Genomic DNA, 24,347 nt, shown 5'->3' on the forward strand with positions numbered 1-24,347 from the left:
TGCACCAGCGCGGGTCAGCAGGGCGTCCTGTTTTCAATTACAGCGCGGCCTCCTCCCGCTTTCCACACCCGTGAGAAGGCAATTTGGGGTCAAGGTTGGAAGGTTCCGCTGGCAGCCTCTCTGCTCCAGCTTCTGGAAGGCTCTCTGCTGCCCCCTGGCGGGAGCAGACTGGATAGGGCCTGCAGGCCACCTCCGAGACCAGCAGGGACTGGGGTCTCCCCGAAACTCCAGGGGCAGGCAGGCTGGTGGAGATTCCCTGGACCCGTTCCCCGGGGCCTTCCAGGGTCTGCCGCCTCTCCTGGGCACAGAGCCAAACCCAGAGCTCTACTCCAACGGCCAGTCCCTCTGGCGGCCTCAGTTTCCCCTTCTGCTAAAGGAGGGTCTTAGAGAAGGGGGAACGGGAAGTGACCTTTTTGGGGCACAGGTTTCCACGGGGAGATGAAGATGTTTTCCAACTAGGGGAGGAGCGGCTGCACGTCACTGTGAATACACAAAACGCCACCGAATTGTCCACCTAAATGGTTAATTTTACGTGAGTTTCACCTTATTTAACAAAATAAATTAAAGAAAAAGAGGAGACTGAAAGAATACCGAGTGGGTGAGAGCCAGCCGGGAGACGAGCCTCAGTTTCCCTGCCTGTAAATGGAGGATTCCTGGCGCCTGGAGGCCCAGATGAGCCTTAAACACGCTCAGCAGCAGAGCCCGCACGGGGCTGGGCCAGAGGCCACTCAGGTCGGGGGCACTGGGCCACCCTCCCTAGCCCTGTTTCTGTTGCCCTCGGGAGGGACACTGACATTCTAACACCCTCTTCTTGGACCCGCCCTTGGGTCGGATGGCAGACGCATCCCTTGAGGCAGGCAGGCAGGTGGTACAACCTGCTGTGTGACAGTGGGCCAGGCACCGACCCTCTCTGTGCCTCTGTCCCCTCCACTGGAAATGGAGACAGGAACAGTCCCAACCGCGCAAGCCCGGTGAGGTCAGTTTGAGGACCAGAGGCAGAGCTCAAGCCGGACACACAGCAAGGGCACCGGCAAAGAGAAGATGCCCAGGGAATCCCGCCACTGTCTTCACTTTGACTTGGGGGAACTGGGATCTGAGGGGCCAGCAGGGGGCCTGGCCCAGGTCAGTCCTTCCAGCTCATCTCACTGGACGAGGTGCAGCAGCAGGGCGGGTCCCCGGGGACGGGGCCCAGTCCCTGGACACGCCCCTGGAGGCAGAGCAGGGGAGGGGCCTTGTGGGCTCCTGCGAGATCACATATTGCTATGTGCCCCCACCTCCGTGTCTCCGTTTCTCAGAAACTGAGCCTCGCAGAGACACTAGGAGAGGCGGGGAGCCCACTCCCGTGGGGACAGGGGTCCTCAGGGCAGGGAGCCAGGGGCCAGCCAGGGCGCCCGCCCCCAGCCCCGCTCCGGGACCAGGTTGACCCTGCGGATGTTGAGCTCGGTGGCAAAGGTCCTGGCCTTCTGGTAGAAGAAGAGGGACTTCTCGCGGTCCAGGAGGAAGTTGTGGTAGATGGTGGCCAGGCGCGCGTAGATCTTCATCTGGGCCTTCTTGTTGCCCAGGTCCACAGCCGCCGCCAGCGCCAGCTGGTAGTAGCCGGCCGCGTCGAAGGGGTCCTGATGGAGAGAGGGCGTCAGGCAAAGTCGGGGTGTGGGCAGGGGCTTGTGAACCCGTGCCCGGCCTCCCCGTGCTGTCCACCCAGCTCCTCCCGAGGGAGCACTCTAAAACCCAGACCCGGGGGTGCCTGGGTGGCTCAGTCCCTTGAGCAGCTGCCTACGGCTCAGATCATGATCCCAGGGTCCTGGGATCGAGTCCCACCTCAGGCTCCCCGCTTAACGGAGAGCCTGCTTCTCCCTCTCTCTCTGCCTGTCATTCTGCCTACGTGTGCTCTCTGTCAAATAAATAAATAAATAAATAAATAAATAAATAAATAAAATCTTTAAAAAAAGATAAAATAAAAAAATAAAATAAAACCCAGACCCGGCCTTCCCTCCGGTGCTCGAGACAGCTCCCGAAACAGAGGACAAGCCCAAAGTCGGCAGCCCTGGCTCCTCACTGCCCCACACAGAGCAAGGATTCGGGAGAAAATAAAAGCAGATACGCATAGCAGTTCAACACACACTCCCGAGCCCCTACTGGGCACCGGACCCCATGCGAGGCTGGAGCACAGCTGATTCTGGGGCCCACATTGACCACAGGGGTGACCAGCAGGCTGTGGGAGCCCCAGCTGACACCTGAGCCAGCCCGAGGTGGAATGGGAGGCTTCCAGGAGGAGGGGACATCCCAACTAAGCAACTGGCCACAGTGGGTGGTTGGGGGGTGGTGTGAATCTGTGTTACGTGTGTGCACGCCTGTCCATATGGGGGGCACGAAGGAGCCTCTCTCCCTCCTGGGCATGTGCCCGAGGGGATGAAGTCGGCTCATGGCCCCTAACGGAATTCCAAGACCTCCTGGTGAATGACGACGTGTGCTGACGGTGCTCCTGGCACAGCTGTGCAGCCCCCTGACCCAACCTCCTGGGCCCGGGGACCCTTCCTTCCTGCCCCGTGAGACCACGGAGAGATAAGGCCCTGTCCCCAGAGCCTGGGCATCAGGTCAGGTACCTTTGGGCCCAGCTCCCTGACTCCCGTCTTGTACAAGTTTGTTCACCCCCCAGCCTCAGTTTCCCCTTCTTGTGCAGAGCTGCTTAGTAATCAATCACACAGAACTTGGGGTTCTAAGCTCTATGTGGCCCCATCCTCAGATGGCCCAGGGGTCAGGAGCTCATGTCACAGATGACCTAGGGCTCTGGGCATAAGGAGTGCAGCTGAGGTGGGCCACAGTCCTGCCCGACACCAGCCTCCGTGGCCCCTAAATGGGGGAGGGCCAAGCCCGGAGCCTAGCTTGGGACAGCAGATACAGACCGGGAGCATGCAGGGTCACTGAGTCAGACAGCATGGGTTCCAGGGTCCCAGGACCTGGATCCCCACCATGCTGCTCCCAATCATACTCTGATTAACTGGCCACGCCCGGCCCCAGTCTCTGCCCTGTCCTGTGGGGCACCACTCCTCTAGAACAGTAAAGCATGTGAAGAGCCAACCACACAGAGCTGGCGTCACACAGAGGCCGGGTCACATACAGCCTGGATTGCAGAACCTGGATCACACAGAGCCTGGATGGCACTGAGCCTGGATGGCACTGGGCCTGGATGGCACTGAGCCTGGATCACACAGAGCCTGGATGGCACTGAGCCTAGATCACACAGAGCCTGGATGGCACTGAGCCTAGATCACACAGAGCCTGGATGGCACAGAGCCTAGATCACACAGAGCCTGGATCACACAGAGCCTGGATGGCACTGAGCCTAGATCACACAGAGCCTGGATGGCACTGAACCTGGATCGCACAGAGCCTGGATGGCACTAAGCCTGGATGGCACTGAGACTGGATCACACAGAGCCTGGATCACACAGAGCCTGGATGGCACTGAGACTGGATCAGACAGAGCCTGAATGGCACTGAGCCTGGATCACACAGAGCCTGGATGGCGCTAAGCCTGGATGCCCTGGGCCTGGATCACACAGAGCCTGGATGGCACTGAGCCTGGATCACACAGAGCCTGGATCACAGAGACTGGAATTCAGTGAGGTTAAGTCGCAGTACCCATCACTGCCCACAGGCTCCCCCAAGAACTGTCTGGCTCTGACATAGAAGGGGGCCGCAGTGACCACCTCTAACCACCAGGTGTCACTAGTGCACAGCCAAGGCTGCCCCAGGCAGGGAGTTGTGGGCCACCAACTGGGTGGGGGTCTTCCAGTGGCCCCCTCCAGCTCCTAGATGCCATTCGGGGGAGGTGAGGCTGGAGCGCCCCCCCCTTCAGCCAACACGGAGCAGGTACGCTGTGCAGCGCAATGCTATACCCAGGGTGGGGCGATGGGGGCATCTGCCTGCATAGGCGAGCGATGGAGACATCTCCAGGCTCTGGTCTGTGTCCACTGTGGGGCTGGGAGCAGATAGGAGAGAGGCCCCAGCTCCGGCTCCTCCAGCTCCGACAGGGCGGGAACTAAGCCAGGCTGCTGCAGTGGTGTCCTTGCTACAAACCCCGGGCAGGTCGCACCCCATCCCGAGCCCGTTTCCCTCTCTGTGACTTGGGATTCCAGGAAGGAATCACTCTACCCACAGGGGCAGGCTTCCTGGAGGAGGTGCCAGCATTTGGGCAGCACCTTACAATGTGGGTCTCGGGACAGTGGTGACTCCTCCCCCAGCCCCGGGATATCCTTGTCCCCCTCCTACTTTGGGGGGCTAACTCCCACTTGATTTGCTAAAACTCAGTTTTGCAGTTACATCCTCCAGGAAGCTCCCCTGACTACATGCCTTTCTGTTTGTTTTCACCCCATGGAGACCCATGTCTGCTCACACGTCAGCCTCCCCGGGGACGCTGAGCTCTGGAGGGCAGGGCTGGCCTGTGTGGGAGCTGGGACCATGTCTGCTGACCGTGCCTTCTCCTCACGGCCCGGCCTAGGGCTCCGGGGAGTTGCGGGACCAGGCTGGGGGAGGGCGGGGCTCCGGCCGGGGGTTCTGCGTGCGATCCCACGACAAGTGGGCCCCAAGTGCCCCGAGCCCTGCCCCCCTCCTGCCCCCACCCACCTTCAGGTCGTAGAAGATGATGTCGCCAAGCACCAGGTACACTTTCACGTAGTACAGGGTCTCCTCATCGAACTGCAGGGGCGAGCTACAGAGCGACAGAGCCTTGAGGTAGAAGTGCTCCGCCAGCTCGCCGTGGCCCAGCTGCTGGTGCAGGGCGGCCAGCCGGTGGTAGGCCACTCGCTCATTCAGCCGGTCTCCTAGGGACACAGGGAAGGGGGTGCGAGTGAGGTTACGGCTGCGGGGGTTGGGGGGGCACAGGCCAGCTGCAGCCCCATGCCCACACCATCTCAAAGCTCCAGCCGGTCACTTCTGGTCCCAAGACTCAGTTTTCCCATCTGCACGGTGGGCCTAATATTGCTTGCTCCCTGTCCATGTCAGAAAGGTAGATGTCCCAGCTCTGTGCCTGCACATGGCCGCCTGGAGGGGGTGACGCAGGCCCCAAAGTCAGACAGTCTGTGCAACGCAAGCACTGGGACTCCAGCCAATCTGCAGACACGACAGGGACCCTTCCTGGTGTATTAGCAGCCCGCCCTCCGCCCACCCTTGGGGCGTGGCCAGACCCCACTGTCTTCAGGTCCCTCCCCTTTCCAACCGAGCACTGTGGGTCTGCACACAGACCCTGCTGCGCACCGACTGTGTGCCTCTCTCTGGGGTGCTGGGACAGAGGGTGCCCGGCACTGAGGGGACCGGGATCCGCCCACCAGAGAACACGGGCTGGCTGAGTGTGGTGACGGACACTGATATGGCACGGCATGTATGCAGGGACTGGAGAGAAGCCCGGGGAGTCCAGAATGCAAGGCACACCGGCCAGCCTCTCGGTCAACCAGCAGACAGGCGGAGGACGCCACAGAGCCCACAAGGAAAGCCCAGCTACGCAGCGAGTGGGACATGTCCTGAGAGGCCCGAACCATCCCCTGGGGTAGATTTGGGGCCTGCTTAGCCCTGCCCCCCGGCAGGGGTGACAGTGGCCCCCAGCAGCTCCCAGCAGCCCCACGGGCATCCCGGGCTGTCCCCTTCCTTGCCCACCCCGTAGCTTTTGGAAGCGGAGGCCCCGCTGGGGCAGGGTACAGGGCTCACCCCGGGTGATGCTGAGAGCCAGGGCCACGTGGGCGAACTCCAGGCCTTCGTGCAGCGACTCCAGTCCAGCCAGCAGTGCCACCAGCTTGTTGCACAGACGCAGCTCGGCCTCCTGGTTCCCCGTGGTCACGGCCAGCGGCAGTGCCCGGTCCTGCCACACGGGCAGGCAGGTCAGGCTTCACCTGCAGCGGCCGCCCAGCCCAGGACCCGCCAGAGCCCCAGACATGCAGGGAGGTTCCACCCCATTTTCCCGCTGTGTCTTTATTCAGCTCTGGCCCCCGAGGGGAAGGTCAGCTTGGAGAGGCCCTGATAGCCCCAGGGCCACTGGGCCGTGAGCAAGCTGGGTGTGACCTGCGGCCCATCTCAGTAACCTCAGACCAGGTCCCCATCCCCCGGGCGATAAGAGCCCAAGCAGGAGGGTCCAACACCCCTCCGAGCTCTAAAAATACGTGTTTCTCTGTACCCCAGGGCAGGGCTGCGCTCCGCGAACTGGGCAGGCGGGGAGAAGCTGGCCTCTTTGGGAGGGTCCTGCAGTCCTGGGCCCTGGTGCCGGTCCCCCCACTGACGTACTGTCCCTGTCCTGTGCCCCTCTGAGCCTCCACTTCCTCATCTGCAAGACCGAAGCTGTTTGAGGTCTTCTGTCTCTCAAACGGTCCCTCCTTCCTCTGTCCCTCCCAGGTTGGGGGTGAGGGTCAAGATCACCCCAGGCAAAACCACCCAGAAACAAAGCAAGTGCATGGGGTGGCCCTCGTCCAGGTGGGAGGCCTCTGAGCCCCACTCCTGTGCCCCCACCCCTGAGGCCCACCCTCATCACCCAGCTCACCCGGTAGAAGGACACGGCTTTCTCCCGCTCCCAGGTCCCGTTGAAGAAGATGTCCCCAGCCGCCTCAAACAGCTCCAGCCCCAGATTGGGGTCCCCCGTGTACAGGGCCGCATTCTGCGCCACCTGTGGGCGTGCAGAAACTCTCATGAGACCCACAGTGCTCTGGAGGGAGCTCACAGCCTTCCCAGCCGCCCCCAGAGCCTCGAGCCTGCCCTGAGGACGCACAACATGAGCACTGGGTGTGTGTTTCCTGTCCCACACCTCCGTCCCTCAGCAGGGACTGGCCTGGTTCCAGTCCCTGTGCAGCTGGGGACATCAGCTTCCACTACGTCCCAGGGGAGCCCCATCCAGCAGGGGCCCCGGGAGTCGGCAGGTGTGGGCTGCTGAGGAGTCCGGGACCGAGCTCAGAGGGGGCCTCGGAGTCCCGCCGGCCGCTCCCAGGCCCTGGCATTCTCTCCTCTGGCTTCCCTTCTACTTTCCCTCCGTGGCCCTTGGCAACACCCGCCAGCACCCTGCCCCTCTCTCCCACTGGGCGGCTAAGACTGTCGCTTCTCGGCTGCATCCAGCAAGATGCCTGGTGCCTAACAGGTGCTCAGCTAACACCAGGAGTGGATGAGAGTGGACCAGCCCCCGCGGGCAAGCCAGAACCTGCCGCGCTCCCATGCACCTCTGGTCTTTGCCCGAGAACCCTTCTGCCGGGAGCCCCTCCTCCCAGGTGGCCCCACTCACCCTTGCTACTCAGAGCAGCCTCTGCTCACCCTCCTGGTGGCTCCTGTCTGCACACCACACCCCTGCCCGCAGCCCCGAGTCAGCATGGTCAGAATTGCCTGCCCCCTCTCAGCCATCAGCTCCCCATCTGGGATGCTCAGCCCCTGGCCCAGGGAAGTACACAGCAGGTGCTCAAAAATGGAAACACTCATGAGCCTCACGAGTCTCTCAATTTACTCCAAATCATGTTATGTTGGGGATGCAACTGGAAATGGAGCTCCTGAGATGAATGTGTTTTTAAGGAGACAGGCCATGTGCTGCTGAAGCAAGTTCTTCCGTGTGTCAGTCAAGCGAACACATCATCTGCACATTTATTGAGCACCTGCTGTGTACCAACACAGTGGTGGGCACGGAGAGCGGCACAGGCCTCTGGCCCCGGGGGCCGGGATTGTTGTGGAAGACGCCGGGCAGTGGGGGTCGGAGGCAGCAGATGCCCGTGGCGGTCTGGGGATGGGGGAGCGAGCACCGGGGGGGTGTGCACGCGCGCCCCGCCCTCGCACCTGGATGTACAGATCCACCAGCTCGTTCTGCCGGAGGATGTAGTAGATCCTCCCGGCCTGCAGCCAGGCGTGCGCCTCCTTCTCCTTCTCCTGCAGGTCGATGAAGATCCCCAGACTGCGCTTGGTGTAGTCCAGGGCGGACTTGTAGGCCCTGCGATGAGAGCCGGACGGTCAGCCAGCAACCCCCCCCCCCCCCCCCGCAGCGGGCTCTTCCCAGTGCCCGTCCGGTGACTCCCACGCCTCGGGCAAAACTGAAGGAGGCTGTCTGGAGGGAACAGGGAGGAGGGGGCCACCCTGTCTCTGCCCCCACTCCCCAGACACGGGCATGCGACCCCTCCAGCCACAGCAGGGAACACCCGCGCTGGGCAGAGATTCAGAGATCACCTAGGCCAGTGGCTCTCGAACTCGGGTGTGACTGTACGGCCCTGCTCCCAGAGCTTCGGACTCAGCAGGTCGGGGTGGGGGAGGGGTGCTGAGAACGTGCATTCCCAGGAGGCTCCCAGGTGATGTGGGTGCTGCTGATCCGGGGACCCCAGTTTGAGACACATTGCTCAAGGTCACCGTCCCTTAGTCCTGCTGTGAAACTGAGGCCCAAGGCTACGGGGTGCATCCTTCCCTGCCCCTCAGTGAGTCCCCAGCTGGGGGAGGGGTAATCAGTGATCTTCCTGGGCCGTCTGTTGCCCCATCTGATCTGTCACCATGGACAGGTGACCCTGAAACTCTGCCCGGGGAAGCAGGTGGGCCAAACAGCTACCTCTTGGTCGATGACAATCCTTCAGGTTCACGTGGCCACTGTCCTTACATCGGAGGGGACAGCTGGGGACAGGATGCCTGGCCCAGAGCTGGGCTGGCCGGAGGAGACTCAGGGCAGGCAGAGGCCAGCTTCAAAAGCCACCAGGACAGGAAGAACGGCCCAGAAATACACAGGCTGCCTCCACCAGGAGGTCGGGAGGTATGTGGGCGGAGGACACCTGTCCTGGGAGCCTCGAGCCCCGGTCAGGATGACCCCCGGGCCTGCCGGCTCAGAGCTGTCTGACACTAGGGGTGAAACGGTCCCGGAGGAGAGGCTGCCCCGGGATCAGGGCTGGTGTCCTCACCGCTCGGTGCCCAGTGACAGGTAGAGCTGGCTGATGGTCCCCAGGAGCTGCCCCTCCAGCACCTTGTCGGCCACCCTGCGGGCCAGCGAGAGCTGGAACTCGTGGTAGACGACACACTGGGCCTCGCTGCGCATGACGGTGCTATAGAAGTGACAGAGCCGCTGGACGGCTCGCAGCTGGCCTGCGCGGGGAGACGGGGTGGGGGGACACCAACGTCGGGCACAGCAATCACGTTTGCAGGGCTCAGAGGCCCCTGCTGTGTGTCTGCCTTTTCTGTGCCTCCAGGTGGGGTCATGGGAGATGGGGAAACCGAGTCCAGACCTGCTAGGCCACCTGCTCAAGGTTGCACAGCTGAGGGGCGCACCGTGATGAGCTGGTCACAGACACGGTGCTGACCATTTCCATAATTCCCAGGCCTGGGGCTCCTGGTCAGCCTCTCCCACCACACCAGGCTGCCTGCCTCTGCTTCCCCAAATCCCTCCTGGCATTCAGAGCATGCTGACCGGGCAGGGAGCACTGGCTTCCTGTGCTGCAGGCAGGTACGTGGAGTCTGAAGCCGAGTCCCGAGTCTGGAGCACACAGTGCACGATGGGGCTGGGATGCAGACCCGGCTTCCAGCTCCTTCACGAGGCCGGGCTCCACGCCCAGCCTTACTTGCCTTGCCTGAACCAGGGGGCTGAGAAGGGTCAAGCGCTTTCCCCACTAGACGGATCCAGACATCAACGAGGACACAGGCCATCAGAACCCTGTAACCCATGCTACCTCACACGTCCTGCTCTCCGGGACAGTCCCCATACCAAATCCCAGAGCAACTCTCAGTACATGTGAGGGGACGGACGTCTCACAAAGCACGGAATAAGACCAGAAATCAGCAGGAAGGAAGTTCGGGAAATTCACCAATACGCGGGTGCAAAGAACACGCTCCCAACGGCCCGCGGCTCGCGGAAGACATCACAATGGGAACAAGAAGGCACTTCGAGTGGAGACACAAGCACCATGTACCCACACCTACAGGACAGCAGGGTTTAGAGGAAACTTAGAGCTGGAAATGCCTACGTGGAAAAAGAAGACAAATTTCAGATAAAAAGTTTAAATTTCTACCTAAGGCACAAAAAAAAGAGGAGGTAAGTACACCCAGAACAAGCAAAAGAAGGAACAGAAGGAACAAGATTCAAGAGCCAAGATAAAATAGTAACCTCGAGAATAGAAAAGCCAAGAGAGAAAATGAATGAAGCCGAATGACGGATGCTTGGGAAGATGGACAAACGGAGTCCTCCGTAGCCAGAGCAGAAGAAAGGTGTGACTGGTCAGAATCAGCAGTAGCAGAGGGGACACCAGCACCAACCCGACAGAAATGAAAGGGTCGCAGAAGAGATGAACCATTTATGCCAACAAAGGTCAACCCTGATACAACAGGCAAACCCAGGGAGACGCACACTACAAACCAGCTCAGAGAGGAGGCAGAGCGACCCTTGGTGTCCCCGAGGGTCAGCACGGGAGAAGGGGATGCAGGCCTTGTGAGCACAGCCAGAACCTGCCCGAGGCTGCGGGGTGCATCCGGGGACCCCGCTCTTCATTCCTCCTACAGGTCCAGAGGGTCCCCTTCCAGGCTCAGTGCGTGTCCTATATCCCTCAATGGCTCCCCAGTGCTCTCAGGGAAAATGCCAGGCCACAGCCTGGGTTCCCTGGCCCCTGCCTAACCAACCCCCAAGCCAAGGTTCTCACCACCCACCACCCAATGCACCCCTCCCAAACTCGCATCTCCCTGCAGGGCCCAGCCTACTCACCCCAGAGCTTTTGCATGGGCTGCACCTCCTGCCTGCCCTCCATCCCATACTTGGCCAAACCCTCCTCAACCCTCAGGTCCCATGAGTCGGGGCCAGGAGCCTCCAGTCATCACGAGCACCACCCCGTGTGCCTCTTGTGACCTGGGCATCTATTTCCCGCACTTGTCCACCAGCCCATGCGGGTGCCGTCTACGGCGGAGCCGGCACAGGGCCTGGCGCACTCCCCCAACAGCCGCGCCCACCCAGCCTCCAAGGCACCTGCAAGTCTCTGCAGGCTTCCGCCATTCAACACTCTCCATGGTGGAAAAACCACCACTTGTCTCGGGGTCGCAAACCCCGGGCGTGCTCTGGGCAGAAATGGAAAGAGAACACGTTTTCTTTCAGGAACCCGGCGTGCGCCACCCAAACCCAGGGACGAGCGGGGCGGGAACCGGGCGTGGCCGATGCTTACCCTCCAAGTGGTCGGTCTCCACGGCGACCAGAAAGGCCCATTCATAGTAGCACTTGCCCTGCCGGGCAAGGGCCCTGCGGGTGTACAGGTGGCCCAGGCGCAGGAGCACCCAGGTGAAGTCCTGGCCGCACTCCCTGCTGGGCAGCCGCGAGAAGAGCCTCACGGCCTGCAGGAGGTAGTGCTGTGCCAGGCCCTCCGCGCCCGCCTGCAGGCACAGGGCCCCGAAATTGGCCAGGGCCACTGCCTGGTTCCTCATCTGGCCCCGGGTCCTGGCCACACGCAGGGCGCGGTAGTAGCCCTCGGCCGCCTGCCGGGTCCTACCCATCCTCTTCAGGGCCACGGCCGCCATGTTGGCGACCACGCCCTCTTGGTCCACACTGGCCACGGCCACATCCAGGACGGACTCGAGAATGTCCAGGGCCACCGGGCTCTGGCCGTGAAGCACGTACAGCCAGGCCAGCGCCACCACGTAGTCCACGGCCAGGCGGCCGCCGGCCCCCGCGGCCGCTTCCACAGCCTGCATCATGAAGGAGATGGCCCGGGCCTGCTGCCCGTGGCGGCTGTGCAGCTGGGCCAGGCTGGCACAGAGGGGGCCGCGCAGCGCCTGCCCCGCGCCCGGGGCCCACGAGGCCAGCGAGGCCAGCGCCTGCCTGAGGTAGTGTGCCGTCTGGGAGGGCGGCCGGTGCATCCGGGGAGAGTTCTGGAGGACCAGGTCCACGCTGCGCAGCGTGCTGCCCGGTGAGCCCCGGGCCCGCAGCGAGGCCACCCGGACGCAGCCGAGCGCCAGGTGTGGCAGGCAGCGGCGGCTATAGATGTCAGCCAGCAGCAGGTATCCGGCCGCCGGCCACGAGGCCTCTGGCGAGCCCCAGGCCCCATGCAGCAGCAGCAGCCTTTCCAGGAAGGGCAGGGCCTCCTCCGGCTGCTTGAGGCGAGCGTGGTGCTGGGCCAGCAGGAAGCAGGCCCGGGCCTCGGCGTGGGGGCTCCGGCCGAGGATGGCCCACCGCAGGGCGAGCCTCAGGAGCTCCGACTCGGCCTCGGTGCTGCAGACATGGCCGGGCGTCCCCAGGAGCAGGGCCGAGGCCTTGGGCACCACCTGCACGCACCTGTCCCTGTTCTTCTGCTTCAGGTGAACGGTGGCCAGGTTGGCGTACACAGCCACCACCAGGAAGAGGTCGCCAAAGTGGCCCCCCAGCGCCCCCAGAGCCTCCTCGAAGTACACGCGGGCCTGGGACAGCTTCAGCCTGCGCGCACAGAGCCGCCCCAGGAGGAAGCAGAGCCTGGCGAGGGCCATGGGGAAGCCAGCCTTCTTGGCCACCCCCCGGGCCTGAGCCAGGAGCTCGGCCAGCTCTTCCTCGTCGGTGAAGCCACAGAACAAGGTGCTCAGCCCTGGCAGGGCAGGGTCATACAGGCCACGGAAGCAGGCCTTGTACCCAGGCGCGTCCAGGAACAGCAGCAGCGAGCCCAGGGCCTCTGGGTGGGCCCAGTCAGCCCCCGAGTCCAAGCAGAAGGAGGGCTCCTCGCTGTCCGGTGAGCTTGTACCACTGGACGCCGTGCACAGACCCCAGGACACCGGCTCCTCAGGGCAGGCCTGGCCGGACTTGCATTGTTCTAGAACATTCTTCACCTTCTGTAGGGTCTCGCGTGGCTCTGGGTGCAGGCAAGGCAGAGGCATTTCTGAAAGCACCAAAACCCCCAGATGGGTTAGAGTCTGATCGGGGTCCAGGCTGGGGTAGGGACACCCCTCAGAGCCTCAGTGTCCCCGTCAGGTACTGGCTGAGCCTCCCCGACCTGAGCATTGAGATCTGCGTGAAATGCTGAGCCCAGAGCCCGGCACCCAGCACTCGGTGGGAACACAGGCATGGCTACAACAACAGGGATCCGTCTGGCCAAGCTTCTCACCCAGTAACCCCTTCCTATGCTTCTCGTTTGAAAGCACCACTCAGCGATTATTCAGTCCCTTTCCCTCCAGAAAGAATTAAAGCCACTTAATGGACAGACTTGTCCACGTTCCCGGCTCCAGCCGCCTCCGTGGGATTTCCCAGGGCTTGGGGGTCTCCTGTCAGGTGCAGGACCCCTGTGAAATCATTACGAGCCAATCAGAGCTATGGGTCAGCTCGTGCTCACAAGCCGTCCACAGAGCAGAGGAAACCCGCACTGCTGGAGGCCAGCGAGGTCTGTGTCCCTCCGTCCCGCTCGCGCCTGGGACCACGTCTGGCAGGAAAGATGAGGAATGGCTCCCAGGGTGTCCACCTTCCCCCCGGCTGGTTTGAGCATCCGAGGCCCACAGCTACTAAAGGGACGAGGTGATGGGGAATCTGGGGACACCCGCTGCCCCAAAGCGCCCGCCCACTGGACTGCTGGCTTTGGATGGAGTCAGTGCCCGAGGGCACATCCAGGGCCGAGGAGCACACAGCTATGCTTCCTGCTGGGAAAACACGAGCTTAAAAGGGAATGTTTGGAAGGAAAGAACCAGGATCTAAAGACTCTTCTGTTTCGAGTTCACTTGCAAAAAATATGGTCAGAACTCTCTTTATCAGTCTGTAAAGGCTAGGAATAAAAAAGAATTCAGTGTGGTTCAGGGGAAAATGTCTGACCCGACTACCTAATGTGCGGGTGGGAATGCCCCCTCCCCCCCCCCCCCCACCGAACCCGGCAGGTCCTGCCTCCCCTCACTCAGCAAGCCCTGGGCTGCAGGGAGGGCCCAGGAATAGCCCTGGAATATCTGGAACCTTCCTTGTTCAGTACCCTACGTGGCCCTTCCCTATTTGCATCTAGGTGGACCCCATTCCCAGGGAACCCCAAAGGGGCTTCAGGCATTCAAGTCCCCAGGATCTCCCTGACGTAGACCCTCTGTGGGGGGATGAGATGGTGGTGTGGAGGGAGGAGGGGGTCTCCCTTAACCAGCTCCCAGGGGAAGAAGAGGCAGGTCCTTTGTCAGCACAAAGCCCCAAATACAGGCTCTGCACCTCCTTTACCCTCTCAAAGCAGAGAATTTCAGCTAGTCTAGGTTTCAAGAGAGGAACCCATGGTCAGGCATGGCTCGGACAATGGAGGAGACACCCCACTTTGCTGGGGACAGAAAGGGGGGCCAGGCATGGCTCAGACAATGGAAGAGATGCCCCACTTTGCTGGAGACAGGGCAGGGGGCCAGGCATGTCTCGGACAATGGAGGAGACGCCCCACTTTGCTGGGGACAGAGCAGGGGGGCGAGGCATGGCTCGGAAAATGGCGGAGACACCCCACTTTGCTGGGGACAGGGCAGGAGGGCCAGGCATGGCTCAGACAATGGAGGAGATGCCCCACTTTGCTGGAGACAGAGCAGGGGGGCCAGGCATGGCTCGGACAATGGCAGAGACACCCCACTTTGCTGGGGACAGGGCAGGAGGGCCAGGCATGGCTCAGACAATGGAGGAGATGCCCCACTTTGCTGGAGGGCTGGCGTGTTCACGGGGGACCCACCACACCAGCAGGGGGTAGCGTCACCTTTACCCCATCCACCTTCCCTGCAGGGCAGGACGCCCTACCCACCTCCCCTCCCCCACGGAGGTGTGAGGTCCCCGCCCAGCACCCATCTGTACCCAGCTCTGCAGCCCCTGCCTGGCATCATCCCCTGAGGCCCTGCCCCGTCCCCACAGGAACTCTGCCCTGTGGGAAGCACCTACCTTGTTCTTCAAGCTGTTCAAACTCAGCTTCTTCTAATCTGTCTGAAATTGGAGAGAAGAGAAGTGTCACCCTCGGCCAGCACTTCTGGGAGGGGCCATGTCAGGAGGGGTGGCGCCAGGACAGGAACATTCCAGCAGCCTGAGTGGCAGTGGGGCTGGGGATCCTCCGGTCAAGGGGCTGAGGATCCCCATCTTGCAGGCTCTGCCCTGCTCCTACCCTCCCCAGAGGCCGCGGGCTTCTGCCACCACCGCTCTGGGAACAGGAGTGCGCTCCACACCAGGGGCAGCCCTCCGTCTCACGGGCTCTCCCGGGGAACAGGGGAAACTCCACCTGCGCCCCCACCTTCCTCATGCCAGGGCTGGGCCTTCCCTAAGCCTCACTTTCCACCTCCTGAAAATGGGCTGACGCTAGCAGTTGGCTGGGAAACGTTGTATGAGCTGTGAAGTCAGGTATGACAAAGGCGAGGGCTCGCGGGAAGCGCCGGGGCTCCCGGAGGAAGAGGACCCCCGGACGCTCCCCCCCACACACTGAGAGGTGCCGACAGCCTTCCTAAAAAAGAAGACATCCCCCGCCGGGCTGGCTTAAGCCTTATACGCTAAGCTGAAATCTAAGTTTGCCTGTTTGGGAAGAGAAACCAGTATGTGGGACCCGAGAATACTTAACTCCACTGTCGGTGAGAAGCTCCCGCAGCGTGTGTCAGCACACAGGCCGCGAGCAGTGTGCACGCAAGTGTGTGTGTGCGTGACGTGTAGGTGTGTGCGCACGTGTGTACACGTGATGTGTAGGCGTGTGCACGTGTGTGCACATGTGATGTGTGTGCATGTGTGTGCATGTGTGATGTGTAGGTGTGCACGTGTGTGCACGTGTGATGTGTGTGCACGTGTGATGTGTGTGCATGTGTGATGTGTAGGTGTGTGCACGTGTGATGTGTAGGCGTGCACATGTGATGTGTGTGCATGTGTGATGTGTGTGCATGTGTGGTGTGTAGGTGTGCACATGTGTGCACATGTGATGTGTGTGCACGTGTGATGTGTGTGCATGTGTGATGTATAGGCATGTGCACGTGTGATGTGTAGCTGTGCACATGTGCACGTGTGCTGTGTAGGCGTGTGCATGTGTGATGTGTAGGTGTGCACATGTGTGCACATGTGATGTGTGCACATGTGATGTGTGTGCACGTGTGATGTGTAGGTGTGCACTTGTGTGCACGTGTGATGTGTGTGCATGTGTGATGTGTGTGCATGTGCATGTGCACGTGTGATGTGTAGGTGTGCACATGTGTGCACGTGTGCTGTGTACGTGTGTGCACGTGTGATGTGTGTGCACGTGTGCACGTGTGCAGTGTAGGTGTGCACATGTGTGCACGTGTGATGTGTGTGCATGTGCAGGTGTGCACATGTGTATACATGTGGTGTGTATGTATGCGCGCATGTGTGTGCACGTGTGATGCATAGGTGTGTACATGCGATGTGTAGGTATTGCGCAAGTGTGTGCATGTGTGCGTATGTGTGCGTGTGATGTGCGCACGTGTACACGTGTGATGTGTAGGTGTGCACATGTGTCATGCGTGGTGTGTGCATGCACGTGTGTGCATGTGTACACACGTGTATTCCCCTCCACTCCCGGGCTGAAGGAACGGGCTATCATGGCGCGCCCACGGCAGGCAACCAGCAGGTCTGCGCCATTCCCTCTGTCGCTGACGCGCCCCGCACCTCCCCCGTGCCACTGTCTTCCCTGAGGACCGGGCGATGTGGCAAAAGGGAGCAGCACTGTCTTTAGGGGGCGGCAGCCTTGGGGTCCAGCCCGTCCCCACTGGTCAGGCCACCCGGCCAGGCCCCGCATCTTGTGGCGGGAGAACAGTCACACACAGACTGTGGGAGAGGCGGCACGTGGGCAGCGGGCCAGCCCCAGGCCTGAACGCCACCCCCGCCCCAGGCCACAGGGTCTTAGGCCAGCGCTCCTCAGGTATCAGGGAGCCTCGGGGCCATTTGAGGGCATCTCCCTGCCCCTTACTCTGTCCCCTCTTTGAGTCTGGCCCATCTGCTGCCCCTAGAAGTCCCGGAGGCAGCCACAGCATCTGCTGGTCCCTTATAAGTGCCCAGGGGTTGGCATCCATTCACTCTGTGGCCTGACGGAGGAAGCCGGGCCTGCTGGGAGGGAAACGGCGGGCAGGGGTTGCTGTGAGCAGCACGGAAGCCAGAACCATCACGCTCCACCGAGGGAACAGCAGCACGTCTAGGCCTGGCTCTGGCGAGCTAGAGCCCAGGGCCTCCCAGGACTGGTGGCCACCAGTCGGTGCGGCCCCATGGGAAAGCGGTCGGGCTCCAAGCCCTCCCGTCCGTCTGGCAATCTGCCCACAAAAACCGTCCTGAGCACCCAGCTGGAGGGGGCGGCCAGCTGCAGGTCCTGTGACGTCCCCACAGCCCGTGGGAGGCACAGGAGGAGCAGCGCCCACCGCCGGCACCCCCACACCTACCCAGGCTGTACACGGTGCAGACGTCCGCGCCAGACGCCCTGCTCAGGAGCTGCCTGGCGTCCTCCTCAGAAAAGCGTCCTTCATTGCTGAAGAATGACCTTTCTTCCTCATTGAGAAAAATCACATTTTCCAGCCTAGAAAAAAAGAAGGTGCTTTATTTAAGACAGCACGTTTCCTAAGGAAGACCCACTCTCTCATGTGACAAACAGGCCCCTCACACCTGCTCTGTGCCTGGTGACAAAGACAAAGGACAGAAACAAAATAGATCCTGCCCTCAAGGCAGCCTCAGCCGGCTGGAGACAGATGCCCAGGGGCTGGAGAGGCTGCTGCGGACCCAGCGGGCCACGGCAGCCTGGGAAGGTGAGCTCCTAGACAGCCTGCAAAGCCCCACTTCAAATGTCCCTTCCCCTGCAAGGCAGGTGGTGACAACTGCAGGCAGAATCAGTCCCTTCGCGTCCTGAGCCCCCGCGGCTCCTCTTTCAGCCTGCACGGGTGCTCCCTGCAGTGCCCCCCACTGACACCGGCACGGTCTGCGCCAAGTCAGGGAGATGAGAAACTGGAGGCAGAGCAGGGAGAGAAGGAACAGGCGATCTGCGGCTAAAGGACTAGATCAGCAGCACAATAGGAAGCTCTGAAAGGCACTCGAAACCGGAAGGAGCTGTTCTGAGAAGTTAGAAAAGCTCAGACGGCATCGGGAACAACAGGACCGTGCTCCTCAGGGACGCGGCGTCCCGAAGGGCAAGGAGAGGAACTGTCTCTGATTCAGGAAGCGAGGCCGGTGCCACGTGGTCTGGAATTTTCTCTGGGTTTAGAGGGCATGACTGGGACACCGGCAAGATCCGAGTGTGGTCTGCAGAGCGCGGTTTGGCAGCAGGGTCGTGTCCTGCTCGAGGGGACGCAGGGGGGGGCCCCGGTGTCGGGGACGCGCCCGCCGCTCACCGGGAAGGGGGCAGCATGTTACAGCCAACTCGCACGGGGGTTCATACGCGAGGAGAAAGGGGGAAACAAGGGTCACAACACGCTCACATCTGGGCGATGTGGGTGAAGAGACGACAGCAATTCTATGCTCTCCTCGCAACTTCTCCCTAAGTCTGAAATCGTGCCCATAAAAGGGGGAGAGACTCGTGGCCACCGGGTTGTTCGTTAAGCAAAGGATGAGAACGCAGGGTCTGGAATAGGACGGATGTCCAGTCAACACGTGCTGAGCGAGCAAGGTCGTTAGGCCTTCTCCACCCGCCCCGTCACCCTGGTGGCAGGGAGGGGACGGACGAGCTCATCCAACAGCCATCCCAGCTCAGACCCTGGGCAAGGTCAGGGTGGGTTTAAGTCACACAGACCCCAGCCGTCTATGCAGAAGTTGTGGTCTGCCCTGGACGTGACGGGAAGCGTCTAGACTGAGGGTCCCCAGACAGCGTTCCAGGAACACCAGCTGCTAGGGCTGAGAGAGGGTCCTGAAGGTGAAGTCAGGGCAGAAACACGTTCAAACAGGGAAAGAAGGTCAGGCTTCTCAGCACCCTCCTGGTGGGGGGCATCCCCGCGGACCGCCGGTCAGGCATGTGGGGGGCGTCCCCACCTCGCGGGAGCTCTGCCGATTTGGTGACAGAACACTGGGAGGGAACACACTTTGGGAAACGCTGGTCAGCTCCCGGCCAGCCAGCTCCCGGCCACTCCTGACAGCAGGCGCAACAGACTTTAAACTCGCAACGCCAAAGCGGCCTCGGAGACTCAGTCTGGGAGGTGCTGGTCTGTGAATGACCCGGGATGTCAGGGCCAGGGGGTTCCCTGCAGACGTGTGTGGGAGGCCAGGCCCAGGGGCCCAGGGACTGACCCAGAGAAGGCCTTTCCATACACCCACCTTCTCCGGGCTCCCTCACTGAGGTCTTCACAACGGAAGCTCAAGGCCAGAACAGAAAGGCCCCAAAGGATGCGCACAGCTGTGCCCGCAGACCGCTCTCCCGGGACACCCTGCTGCCTCCCGGGGCCACACAGTGGGGATGCTCCGAATTCCCCAGATGGGGCGGGCATGTCATCAGCAGGTCTACGGGGTCCCACAGGGAGAGAAGCACACCCAAGGACGAGCCATTGGATATGGGACTTGGGGGCCAGTGAGAGCCCCCAGGAAAATGGGAGGGCCAGGATGGGGCGATGTCTCACGCAGGGGTGCACATGTCCACAGAGTCGTTCCTGAAGGAGAACAGACCTGCACGGCTGGACCCGAGGTGCTCTGACGGCAAGTGGCGCGGCCTCTGACATGGGCAGTCTCCAGAGTCTGGGTCATGGGGGGGCCTTGAAGGCCAGGCCCAGGGTCTGCGAAGCGCTTTGTGAAAGGGAGTGGCATGGTGCGCAGGGGTGAATGGTGTCCCTCAAATTCATCCAAGGTCCTCCTAGAACCTCAGGTGACCTTATTCAATAAAGGGTCTTTGCAGATGTAATTAGTTAGGACGAAGTCACACTGGAGTAGGTGGGCCCTAATCCAATGACTGGTGTCCTTCTAGGAAGAGGGACCCACGGACCCAAGGGGACAGGGGTGGGGGGGCACATGAGGACAGAGCAGAGACTGGGGTGACGCGGCCCCAAGCCCAGGAACACCCCTCTGCTGGCACCTCCTGGAAAGTGTGGCTCCGTGACGCATGATCTGGGACTTGTGGCCTCGAGAACTGGGACAGAAATGCCCCCCTGCTCTTCTCAGTCCCTGGCGGGTGGCGCTTTGTCACATCAGTCCCCGGACCACACTGGATTTCAGGGAACAGCCCCTGCCCGGCTGCACGTGGTGAAGAACACGGGGGTCCAGACAGGAAGCTGACGCCAGCCTCCGGGGATGAGGGAACCAGGCCCGGACAGTGGCCAGGGGGAGGGGCAGGGAAAAGAGCACCGTCCAGAACCACAGCCAGGCTTGTCACCGGGGCATCAGCCAAGGTCGAGGGTGCCAGGCTCCCCATGGGGTGGAAGGGCAGGCTTGGGACAGGACAGGGCCTCAGCCACTCACTCAGACACTTGGCCCTGCACACTGACGAGACTCGTCCGCACAAACCCGACCTGGCCCGAGGCCGTGTGCCGGCCCAGGCACCAGGGCAGGCCGGGCACCTGGGCGCCCAGGATCTCGATGACATCGCCGCTTCGGAACGTCATCTCTTCAGGCCCGGATCCCTGGTAGTCTGCCACCGCCGTGGCCAGGCCTGTGGCTACAGAAGGGAGGTCAGACGGTCAACGCTGGGGGCAGACCCAGGGGGACCCTCCGCCAGGAACAGGTGGTCAGGGTTGCAATGAAGTGTGGCCAATGCACCCAAGAGGCTGGGCCTTTCGTGGTGCCCTGAGGGGCACTTAACCTGGCACTGAGGAGGAGAAACTGAGGCCCAGGGCCGTCCACCTCCACGGCCAGGGATCTCTCCTCTGTCCCACCCTGGCAAGGCCAGGCTGGGGCCCGCCCAGGGCAGACGCAGCTGTAAACACAGGTCCTTCCCATGGGGCCTTATATTCACTGAGCAGGTGCACGAGGCCATCCCTGCAGCAACCAGCTCGGGGCAGAGCAGAGAGCACTGATCCAGGAGCCCAAGCCAAAGGCTCATGCTGTCTTTTCAAGAGAAGACCTAAGAACTAAGCCTCAAGAGCCTCCATTAGTGCCTAGCCCCCCCGCAAGGGCCCCGCGGCGCACTGACTGTGTGGCCAGAGAAAGCCTTGCTTGATGGACGGTCTGTGAGGGCAACACTTGGGCTGTGCCTTGGCTATCGCAGCAGGAAGTGGAGAGGATTCTAGCTACCTCCTCTGGCTCGGGGAGGATTCAGGGTGAGCACAGAAGCTTCCAGAATGCTGGTGCCCACCCCACTTTGCCCACCTCTTTTCTAGGGAAGAAAGGCCAGTGGAAGTATTTACCCATCAGTGGGATGTCCGACGTCACAGGTCCACTCACGGAGTCGTCGATGGGGTCCCAGGGGACCCGAAGAGCCCACCTGGAGTGGAATGAGAGAGGATTTCAGGTGTGGGGCAAGTTCAAACTGAGTCAACTAGACAGGTCACCAGCCCCCAGGAACCCAAGCAAATTCCACCACCTGCCTGACTCCACACACACACACACACACACACACAAACACACACACGCACACACGGGGGTGGCCTTCAGGCCTGGCATGTGGCACAGCCCATAGGGAGCCCCATGCTGCTCAGCCCAGGTGCCTCCTGCCCTGCCCCAGGCTGGCATTCCGGGAGATCTCCCTCCATTTGCCCAGGACAGAAGCTAATCCACTGCCTGTTAGTTCACAGATTCTGAAGGTCATCAAGCTTCTCTCTTTGCTTTGGCTGCCAGGAAGCTCTAAGCCCAGTTAACACCCCACATTCAGCACATGAGCAGGAACTTACATGCAACCCGCCCTCGCCTTCCGCAGGCTTTATCTGCCTTGTGCCTCCTTACTGTGGGTACACATTATGCAGCTAGCTCCCTCAAAAGCTTTCCAGAACAAGCCAGAGTAGGGGCGCCTGGGGGGGCTCCATTGGTTAAGTGGCTGACTCTTGATCTCAGGGTCATAAGATCAAGCCTGCGCTGGGCTCCACGCTGGGCACGGAGCTTCCTACTTAGAGTAGTAAGGAGCCAGAACATGAAGCAGGAGCTCGACGCCGCACCCCTGCCCGGGCAGCCCTGCCGGGCAACGTCAGCATCCTCTTGCAGACGCAGCTCCAAGCTGGCCTGACCTGCCACCGCCGCACATTGGAAGCAGCAGAACAGGGTCACGCGCGGGTCCGTCAGGGGCCCCGTCCACCTCCTCTGCCCTGCAGGTGGGCCAGGGCCTGGGGGGTCTCTGAGAGGCCTGACAACACGTGGGACGGGCAGGAAGCAGAGAAACAAAGGTCGGTACCTACTGATGAAATGGAATCAAAGTTTCTGGAGCGGCCGCTGCTGCCACCTCCTCGGACAACGTGCCGGGGCCAGGAGCAGAAGAGCCCACTGCCGGGGCTGCCTCTCCCTGGGGGACCCCCGAGGCACGCCTGAGGGCCTGGGGGCCGCTCGCTGCACCCCGGGGGCTGCTCTTCACTCGCACACGGTGGTCAGGACACAGGACGAAGAAAGGACCTTTAAAGTGACCGAGAGTGTCCTTCAGTGTGGCTGGATGCTCTGCCGGGGGACCCCCCCGCCCCGGCCTGCCAGGTGACGTGTGTGAAGGCAGTCCTGCAGGGTCTCTGTGGCCCCAGGCTCTGCTCAGAACCGCTCTGTGCGCCTCACTCAGCCTCAGGCCCTCAGGGCCTCAGTTTCCCTGTCTGAGGGGCCCAACCTGTGATCCCAGGGCTCCTGTCTGCTGGGACCACCCTGGGGAGCCTGGCCTCCTCTCCTCTGCTCTGAGGCCAGGGTAAGAAAGGCAGCTGTGGGTTCCATTTGCTGCAGACTCGCACGCGGTGATGAGGCCACCTTGGCACTCAGAGCAGTATCACGTCAGGACCTCGGGGTGGGGTGCTGCTTGCAGAACCCCTTCATGGTTATTTCTTGGGGGCCCGACCAGGTCGTAAGAGCAAAGTGACAGGGCCCGGGCATTTCACGGCCAGGGTCCCCCCAAGTACTCCTCCCTGCGTGAGGCCCCTGTCAGTCTCACCACGCATGCCAGAGCCTCCAGGGCCCTCCTCCCCCACCTGTCCCCAGCACAGCGTGGAGCTGGCCGATGTCACCATCACCACGCAGCGCTCACCTTCCTGGGCGAGAAGGCTCTCGTGCGTCAGCATCAAGGCCTGCTGGTCCACGTGGACTTGAACGGCTGTCTCCTCGTCCTCGCTGGGCGAGAGCAGCCAGAAGGCCTGGTCCACGAGCAGGTTTTCCAGGCAGTGATGAGTGAAGCCTGGGGGCCAGACAGGCCGGGTCACCAATGGGCTCCAAAGGGAGGCAGGGATGCCTTCACGGCCCGGCACTGGGGGAGCCCTGTCCTGCCTCAGGGACTTGCGGCCCCGTCTACAACCCAGACAGGCCCCAGGGCTAACGGCCTAGGCTACGCGTGGACCGGCCATGACCACGGGCAACACCCTGGACTTCCCTGTGCCCTGGCGAGTTTGGACGAGGACAAGTCACTTGAATGACCCTCAGTCTCCTCATCCAGGAGACGGGACAAGAGCATTCAAGGAGAGCACGTGCGCTGGGGCTGGCACAGGCCCCCATAGGAGGCTCAAGACACCGTCACTGTTGTTTCCCACTCTCTCAGCCCTCAGACCCAGGTGACAGAGCACGGCTCCCCAGAGGACGCCGCCGGACCCCACAGACGCCTCCCAATGGATGGGGGTGCTTTACAAAGGGAGCTCTCTGTTGGGGCTGGAAATAAGCCGGTCTGCGCTCAGCCTCCCTCGGGGTCTGGCCGCGCAAAGCTCCACATGCAGCATGGCGCGGGAAGGAACGCGGAAGGCGGCCTGCGTCTCGGCACAGACCCTGCGCCTCTGTGCCCCCGTCACACTGTCTCTCCCTGAGAGCGGATGGGCACTAACTGCCGAGTTCTGCTGCACCGGGGCCTGTGGGCGGTCCTGCTCTGAAGTCTGATTTATGACATTAAGTGCTCGGTGTGGGCAAGTGTCCTGTAAGGGGAGTGCCCACAACCAGCTCTGGGACAGACGCTTTACCAAGAGCATGGTAGGTGGAGAACTTCCAGATTTCCTCGAAAGTCTTAAAGGTCACCACGATCCGATCCTGGTCACTGTGGATAGACAGCAGCCTGGCCGACAGCTCCTGTACGGACGAAACAGTCCGGGGCAGGGTGATTAGGCCTCTGACCGCTGCACGACAGAAACATTGTGCACAAGTGACCCAGGCAGGGAAGGAAGCACAGAGCTGATGCCTTACAGCCCGAGGCTGGGGCTGTCAAGCCGTGGCTCCCCAGTGCCAGCGCGAAGCCCTGCCTCCTCCCAGAGCCCCCGCGGGCTCCATGCTTTGGCCCCACCCGCTGCGGCAGCAGGTCCCCGCCCAGGCGGGGCTCTCAGCCCTGCGCAGCCCAACCTTGCCTCCCAGCCCTTCCCGCAGCAGGTATCTGTGCTAACTGCGGCACCCCCTCTCCTCTCCCATCCCATGAACGCTCCGCATGGGGATCGGGCATGACCGGAACACCAGCACTTGTACGGCA

General features: G+C 61.8%; 1 protein-coding gene across 3 annotated transcripts in view; it reads right to left on the bottom strand.

The window, feature by feature from the left end:
• Window positions 1-506: 506 nt before the first annotated feature.
• Window positions 507-24,347, bottom strand: part of SH3TC1 (SH3 domain and tetratricopeptide repeats 1) — a 48,405-nt gene continuing 24,564 nt past the window's right edge. For 2 of the 3 annotated variants that reach the window (XM_026485872.4, XM_026485873.4), the window contains exons 5-18: window positions 23,851-23,956; window positions 22,938-23,084; window positions 22,120-22,330; window positions 21,139-21,215; window positions 20,255-20,450; window positions 17,269-17,402; window positions 14,792-14,833; window positions 11,130-12,803; window positions 8,892-9,072; window positions 7,795-7,945; window positions 6,527-6,649; window positions 5,704-5,854; window positions 4,627-4,823; window positions 507-1,616 (exon numbers count right to left, since the gene is read on the bottom strand). In XM_026485872.4, the coding sequence (XP_026341657.2) occupies window positions 1,359-1,616; window positions 4,627-4,823; window positions 5,704-5,854; window positions 6,527-6,649; window positions 7,795-7,945; window positions 8,892-9,072; window positions 11,130-12,803; window positions 14,792-14,833; window positions 17,269-17,402; window positions 20,255-20,450; window positions 21,139-21,215; window positions 22,120-22,330; window positions 22,938-23,084; window positions 23,851-23,956 (3,648 nt within the window). In that variant the 3' untranslated portion in view covers window positions 507-1,358. Of the gene's footprint in view, window positions 1,617-4,626; window positions 4,824-5,703; window positions 5,855-6,526; window positions 6,650-7,794; window positions 7,946-8,891; window positions 9,073-11,129; window positions 12,804-14,791; window positions 14,834-17,268; window positions 17,403-20,254; window positions 20,451-21,138; window positions 21,216-22,119; window positions 22,331-22,937; window positions 23,085-23,850; window positions 23,957-24,347 lie in introns of those variants that run through there. The other variant, XM_044379386.3, reaches the window with a different exon arrangement.

This window comes from Ursus arctos, unplaced genomic scaffold, assembly GCF_023065955.2.
Source record: "Ursus arctos isolate Adak ecotype North America unplaced genomic scaffold, UrsArc2.0 scaffold_9, whole genome shotgun sequence".
Taxonomy (NCBI): Eukaryota; Metazoa; Chordata; class Mammalia; order Carnivora; family Ursidae; genus Ursus; species Ursus arctos.